The following is a 7,537-nucleotide window of genomic DNA, read 5'->3' as shown; positions in this document are numbered from 1 at the left end:
TTTCAGAATAAAAAGGGCTACTGTTTGTTTCTGTTTTTTCAATCTAAAACCTTGTCTTTATTTTTAAGGTGTTGGTACTCTGAGTATTTTGTTTTTCTTTTTTGACATATGATGAATAAATAAATGCATTTGAGAACGCCAATCTTGTTTGTATTACTTCTCCATCATTTGCAATGATCACGACAAATTAAGCATAATTATGACAACAATGCCATCTTGTGGTAAAGCAATGCTATCTGGAGCCAGAGCGATAGGACACAACAAACTGAGCATCTGATAAAAACCTGCCTGACATTCATATCTGTCTTTATTAGTCAGACAGACTAGATGATCATGTTGCTACTTGATTTGGACAAATCTTTTCATTAAAATATAATTTTTTTCTTTTAATAAAAAAATAACTTCAACTTGTGCTTGTTTTTTTTTGTTTGATAAGCTAAATTTTTGTGTTGTGTAATATTTCTATGTAGCAAAAAGAATGGTTCAAAGGCATAAAATAAATGATAATTATGATTTGTAGGTCCAGGATGAGTGTATAAACTTCTGACATTTACAGTAAGTTAATAAGACAGAAAAGTTTAAAAGTGTACCATCACCTTTGCTTTGTATTCAAATGACAAATGGCAGAAGACCAAGTGCTGATTACTGATATGATTAATAATTAACTTTTAATGACAGTGAAACCTTCATTATGGGTTAGTACAGGCACAAACTGTACTTTTCCCTTTATGGCGTCCTGAAATGTCTTCAAAAATACATCTGCGTGGTGGTCACCTGACCGACTTTAGGTTAGGAATCAGAATCCCCACGCACGTCAAATGTTTAAGAATGTGTAGATGCACCGTCACGTGGTGTAGCTCTGAATCATAGACTGGACCTCAAAGAGCTGTCGCTCCCATTCAGGCGCTGGGGTTCGGGCAGCGAACACCAGCGGCCGCTCCCTCAAACAGCTTGAATCAGTCGCCATGGCGATAACTGCTGTTTTGCTTATGGCTGCAACCGGTTACAGGGAGAGCTTGTAGGGAATTTCCTCTCTGTTAAGCTCTGTGTCCTGAATCCGCAGCTGTCTGCATCAGCAAAGTGTCTTGGCATCACTTCTCGTCCTTCCTCCGGAGTCATGTGAAAGGAGTCCAGGGTGGTTGCTCTCGCCGTAGACCGAACTCTCCTCCCCGTCTGCGAGGACGTCCTCTCCCCGACAGCCGCAGTGGCGTAGTGTCCCTGTCTCCGCGGCCCCCTCCCCGGTTCGGTCCGGTTTATCAACCTGCGCCTCTTCGGCGTACGGCGGAGCTGAGGATGAGCGAGCAAGGGAAGGGCTCGGCATCCACCTCCACCGCGGCCCCAGCTCCGGGGTCGGACACCTACAAAGGCTGGCTCTTTAAATGGACTAACTATCTAAAAGGGTACCAACGGCGATGGTTCGTCCTTAGCAATGGCCTACTTTCCTACTACAGGTAATATATTTATTTTTGTGTGTCGGAGTGCTGGATGTGAACGCACACAGAGTGTCATATTTCTGTCGGCGCATCACGACAGCTGGCTCCCTCAGCTGGCTAGCGACGGGCTAAAGCTAGCTGTCAAACGGGCAGTGTGTTTACTTCCAGCTGACGGAGGGCGTAGTGTTTTCACTTTGGCTGAATGTATGTAGGCTATGGGTAACCTGAAGCACAGACAGGGAGAGACATGTATATAGCAGCATGCCTCCTAAGATAATATTAATGTCAGAAAAAATAAGGTTACCATAGATACAGACGTTAGCAAACCAAGCTAACTCAGCCCCCTGTCCTGAGCTGTCAAGAGCACTGAAAATAACTTTTAAACCCCATTTGTTTAGATAACATTCTACACTACTACACGCCCCCCCGCCCCCCCTCCAGTTATTATATTATTGTTGCATCATATTAAATTTAAGTTTAATATTTTTTTTGTTTTGATTTTACTAAGATTAATTTGGGACTGATTTTTATTTATTTATTTTTATTTTACTGTCACATACATTTTCCTAAAAATTAAAAGGGAAATTCAAATTTGTTTGAATTCCCTGTATCGCAATTCACACAATTTAGGAAGTAGATGTGTTGCTTCTTAAATAAACGTGGGGCAGAGATAAAACTGAAACAAGACTGATATGATTTCAGTCTAGACAGAGATAAATATTAATATGCAGCTCAAAAGACAAAAAATACATTATAAAGATAATTTAAAACAAATCCAAGATAATATTTTAAAAGCTCAGCTTTACAAAATGTTTTTGTATTTATCCTTCATTCAACCAAGAAGTCCATTGAGATTAAAAGCTTTTTAAAGTGAGATCTGGCTGAGAAGGCACCAGAACTAACAAGTTAGAAGCTAATAGTTTCTCATTGGAATCAAAATATAACAACAAACAAAAAAAGATAAAGAGATGCTTCCCTTTCCCACCTGTTGCTGTACACCTTTAGTCAGCCTGCTGAGAAAAGCTACTCTGGTCCTGTTTGAAATATGACTTTCTTGCAGTTAGGCTGCATTAACTGCATTTGTCAGCAACTTAGAATTGACTGCAAAATTGTCCTTTTTGTTTCTTAAGCTAGCTTATTTAAATAAAAAGGATCAGATTTATTTGAATTCTCCCTGCCAGATTTAATTAAACTGAAATAAAAAAAACAAAAGTTTGCTTGTTGACAAATAAAAAGTACATAGAAAGAGATCAAACTGAAACATAACAAATATGAGTCACCTAGAACATCCTTTTAGATGAAAACAAGACTGCCAAGAAGGCAGAAGTTAGTAAAAACGTTTTAGTGAACATTAAAATGTTTTGCCACATAGGCATCAGGTGGGTTCTGGTTGTTACACCTTGGTGTCAAGGTATAACAAAAACAAATATCATTATAATGAGATGCCAGAGAAAGTGCTGGAGTGACCACAGTTTGATACTTTGGAGACTAGCAAAGCAAAGTGCAGTCCTCCTTACCTGATGTGCACACTTATATTCAGCTGCATATTTTGTATCTCTATTAGAATCAGAATAGCTTAAACTAAAGGTAAGATACTTTGCATAGTATACAAAGCACTGCAGAATTTTGCATGCATTTAGAGTTTATGTATCAAACTAAAAATAGCGGCATAATAATGTCATAGTTGTAGTAAACATTATTTTAACTTAATTGTTGCCTTTTTTTGCTTTAAATAAATGATCTTTGATCATGATAAAACAAAACGTCTTGTGCTCTTGCATAAGTATTAATGAGTGACGGTGGTTTATTTAAGTAGTTGTTTAAAATGACTTCATCCACCTCAGTTGAATTTGAAAAAAATATTGATTCAAGTGTATTTATTCAATGTTATCCAGGTCAGACTTTCATACTAACTAGAAAATGGTGTCGGCTAGTAAAAAGCTTGATTGATTTATTTATATTTATAGAGTCATGTTACTTTTAAGGTTTCGTTCATTTATTGCGTCGCCTCACTTAACTGAGTGGCTGCTTCGTTGTCTCAATGTAATAAGATACATGACTTTATGCTGCTGCTAATCATCATTCTGCCTTCACCCCATTCTAACAGCTGCTTCCTCTTGCCTAACATCACCTATACTAGAGACACACCTGTGACTCTCTCTGGCGAGTGTAGTGAATCAACATTAGAGACAGCACAGCTGTCAAAGTCTTAAATGTGCTAACTTTTGACTTATGCTTGATACTTGATTTTTATCTACATTGTACCACTAGGTTGCATCTCGCCCTGTTGTTTGTCCTAAAGCATTGTAACACTTATAGATTTTACAACTGAGGTGCACTTTAATTACTAGCCACAGGTTTAAATCATATGAAATATATGACTCTGATAAAATAAACATTTAGATCCACAGAGAATGAGAAACATTATCTGCAACAGTTGTTGTCCTGCCTCATCTAGTTCCCTAGTTAAATGATTCCCAGCAGAAGGAAGAAGCAGCTCAGTGGAGGAAACCTTGGTCTGTTGGTTAAAGCTGTGACTGGGGAGCTTTGAAATGGAAATCTCTAAAAACTGGCAGTTGTGCTGGGACCTTGGCAATGAATTAACATCGCCAAGGTCCCCAGAGGTTTTTGAAGAGAAAATCCAGAATAAGTTTTCTCTTCAAAAGTCAGGTGGTGTAGTTATTTATGGTGTTTTATAGTATCATTCTGTTAAACAAGAAACACTGTCTACCTATTGTTCTTGCAGCTACCCATTTAAACCCTCTTCATCTGATTCCATTCCAAGTATTGCCACCTGCCTTTTTGTTGTCATCAACATGTTATTTGGTGGAGCAGTTGCACAACCAAAGTCTCCTGCCTGTAGTTGCGGCAAAGTGAAAGACACCTGTTGCCTCGCTCTGCATTAATAGTCCATTATGTTATAAGGTGACTGCCCCCTCTGAAGGAAAGCTAACCTGTCAACGTCTGAGCACAGATGCGCTGAGGCGTACAAGTTGTTCCCTCTGCCGATGTCTTCCTGGAACGGCCGCATTGAGGGGGTGTCTGACTCTGGGCTTTGTTTGTCTCTCTGTGAGCCTCCTCTCCCTGTCTGTCACTGGAGTAAAAAGGAGCAGAGACAAATGTGACAACATGCTAATTAATGTTCTTTCATCGTATGCCATACATGTCACAAATGTGTTGCGTCCCACATGTACTCTTTTTTTTCTGCTCACTGTGTCATTTTATGAGACTAAGAGAAAGGGAAAATTTTGGATAAAATAGAGATGCAACTTTTAATTTTTGAGATGTTTTATTTTGCAATAGCTGCCCTTGTTCAAAAACACAAGGTTTGGTTGTGTAAAAGACCTTCAGTAGAAAGCAGCCAGGATGCTCTCAGTTTATTAATCGAGCAAGATTCATGATAGAGGAGCAAAACTGAAAAGGAGAAAATTGTTTATGTGAAACCACCCAAACCTGAGATTTTTTAGCTTCATAATTGGTTTTTAGCATCAGTCTACAGTTTGAGCTTGTTACTAGTTAAAAAACTCCTCAGATAACTAGAAGATAAACTAAGAAGTCTAAAGTATTCACACAGGTTTTCATATCTGATCAACTTTTTCATGTTTCAATGTATTTTATGCAATAGCCAAACATAAAATATTGTATAACTGTGAAGTGGCAAGTTAATGACACATTTTTAAAAACCTTTTAATGAATTGAAAAATTTAACATATGGTATTCACTTTTTTAACACTCAAATGCGAATTACTATAGATTTCTTTTTGCTAAAAATTACAGCTGCAAGTTTTCAGGTTTTGTCTGTGCCAGCTCACATAACTGGGAACTAAAATCTTTGCAAATACCTCGAGCTCTGTCAGATGGGATAGAGAACATCATTTAACCTCTGGCTTGCCAGTTGCCACAGACTCACTGTTGGATTTAGATCTGGTCTTTGACTGGACCATTCTAGCACATAACCATACTTCAATTTACACTTTTGCATTGTAGCTCCAGCTGTATGTTTAGGGTTGTTGTCCTGTTGGAAGGACCGTCTTCCCAGTCCCTGCCGAAGTACAGCATGTCCCAGGATGATGCTGCCACCACCATGTTGTGTACTCGTGTTGGTAAAGTTTTACGCATAATTTGTATGGTTGACAGTGTTTGGTATTTGTCTTATTTTAAAGATTTCTAATAACTTAATAGGAAGTTACACACCTTTTGAAATTCTGTCAGTGCCTTAAGAAATCACTTTATCTCCTGCAGCCTGTTTTGTTTTTTTGTTTTTTTCTCAAAGCTCTGGCTTGGCTCTTTAACCTGTGGCTCCAATCAATGCTTTGAGTCTATGAATGGGCTGACACACTCAGCAGTTGAGCAAGCTAAAGTGTAATGAGTTGAACAGCGATTTTGAATCGCGTTCGGTATTGACTGCTCCATTACTTTGGCTTCAAAAACCGCAAGCCTGGTCATTCTTTCCTCCACATCAGCTTTGTGTCATGACTCCTTTTAGCTCAAATCACATTAAGAGCCTCGTTGTGCTGAAGAAGACATATGACAAGATCTTCTTCTTTCCTGGAACATCTTCATTTTATTTAATTTCTTAAGTGACTTTGCTCCCAGATTTAATACTCTTTGCACAATTATTAGCCTTTTAATGTAAATCCAGCTCTGAATTCGGGAGGATTACAGGACATTAAAACTTTGGGTGCTACTGGAGCTGCAGTATCACACCACCTGGTTTTGTCTTTCATAGCAGTCTGGTCTGTCTCCGTTTTGCTCCAGTACCTGGAGGGAAACCAGATCGTATCAGTTTAAGTGCTCACCAGGTGTTCACTGCTGCCTGGGCCCTTTTTAGAGAGTCGGGTTATGGTGTTACTGTTTGCTCACTCGGGATGCAGGGGGGCGGAGGAGTAAGAGTGTTGAGCAAGGAGACCTCGGGCCCAGCTGTAGGTTCGATCTTGTCCTGAATCCTGTCTGTCGGACAGGCGTTTTATCCTGAGTGACTGGAGCAAGCAGCATTGCTGCTGTGATCTAATCTTGTTAATGGGCTATTCATTGCTTTTAGCACCAGGCGACAGAGTGTGCATGCTAAAGTGTCTCTGTTTGGGTTCCTGTCTGTGTGGCTTTAGTGTTTCTATGTGGCAGCAGAGAGGTGACAAGAAGACACTTAACTTGTCATTGGTTCAGTTTTTCTGCAGCTCATAGCATCACAGCTGTCCAAAGTGGAGCATCACTGCTCTTTTTTTCTAAGTTTCATATTTGTTTTCTACTTTCAGCATGTTATAAAGTGGTTCTTTGACATTTTCGTCCAAGTCTTGTGAAATTGTAGCCTACAGCCACAATAAAACTGATCTATGGTTTCACACTTCAGGTACTTGGTCACAGTTTCTCTCCTCGTCTGTGTTTTCATGCTCATGGCCGTGTGTCCTGTGTTGTTCACTGGTTTTTGTTCTGTCATTACATGCTCCAGATCGGTGGATTTATGTTTTATGAGGATGTGTGCACAGGGGATGGACAGGTAAAGCACATCGATGCTCTCCTGATGCAGCACATCATGCTGGAACTCCCCCCTCTTGCCCCTGAGCTCTACTTTGTCTGTCTCCTCCCTTTCCTCATCCTACTAGTGCCTTAGCGCCCCTGTGGTCCTTATCTCTGTTTCCCAGCTTTTTTCGTTGACTGTGTAGTTTCATGGCCTTTGCATGGCCCGGCCTCCCCACAGGGCAGCAGCGATCAGCATGCGTCTCATCTTACTCATCAGCAGCACATTCCGTCTCTGACCCACTTAACGTGCAGAACTTTACAGCTGAGCTCGGCCGGGCAAAACCGCAAACTGGACTGTTGAGGATCCGTGCCCGGCCCGCTCTCCGTTCTGCTTCGCATGGCCCCAGTGCAGTGTTTGTCTGCAGAACCGATGTGCACCAAGTGCCAGCAGAGGAATGGTACACTGAAGCGCTTGTTCTCGCTTGGCATGATAACAAGACTTGACTTTAGGGAAGCCGCTGCCTGGCAGAATTTATAAATACACTCTAAACCTTTGACTCAGTGAGGCAGCGGCTACCTTATTAGGGAGATTGACGTTTTTCTTGTGAGAAAGAGAACTCAAAGAGTCTGATGGCATGACTGCATGC

General features: G+C 40.4%; 1 protein-coding gene across 4 annotated transcripts in view; it reads left to right on the top strand.

The window, feature by feature from the left end:
- Nucleotides 1–717: 717 nt before the first annotated feature.
- Nucleotides 718–7,537, top strand: part of osbp2b (oxysterol binding protein 2b) — a 47,537-nt gene continuing 40,717 nt past the window's right edge. For 2 of the 4 annotated variants that reach the window (XM_017306863.1, XM_017306862.1), the window contains exon 1: nucleotides 718–1,451. In XM_017306863.1, the coding sequence (XP_017162352.1) occupies nucleotides 1,294–1,451 (158 nt within the window). In that variant the 5' untranslated portion in view covers nucleotides 718–1,293. The remainder of the gene's footprint in view (nucleotides 1,452–7,537) is intronic. The other 2 variants (XM_008418634.2, XM_008418633.2) reach the window with 1 other exon arrangement.

This window comes from Poecilia reticulata, linkage group LG9 (assembly GCF_000633615.1).
Source record: "Poecilia reticulata strain Guanapo linkage group LG9, Guppy_female_1.0+MT, whole genome shotgun sequence".
Taxonomy (NCBI): Eukaryota; Metazoa; Chordata; class Actinopteri; order Cyprinodontiformes; family Poeciliidae; genus Poecilia; species Poecilia reticulata.
Note: the sequence above shows the minus strand (reverse complement) of the source record. Positions and strands in the feature narration are given on the sequence as shown.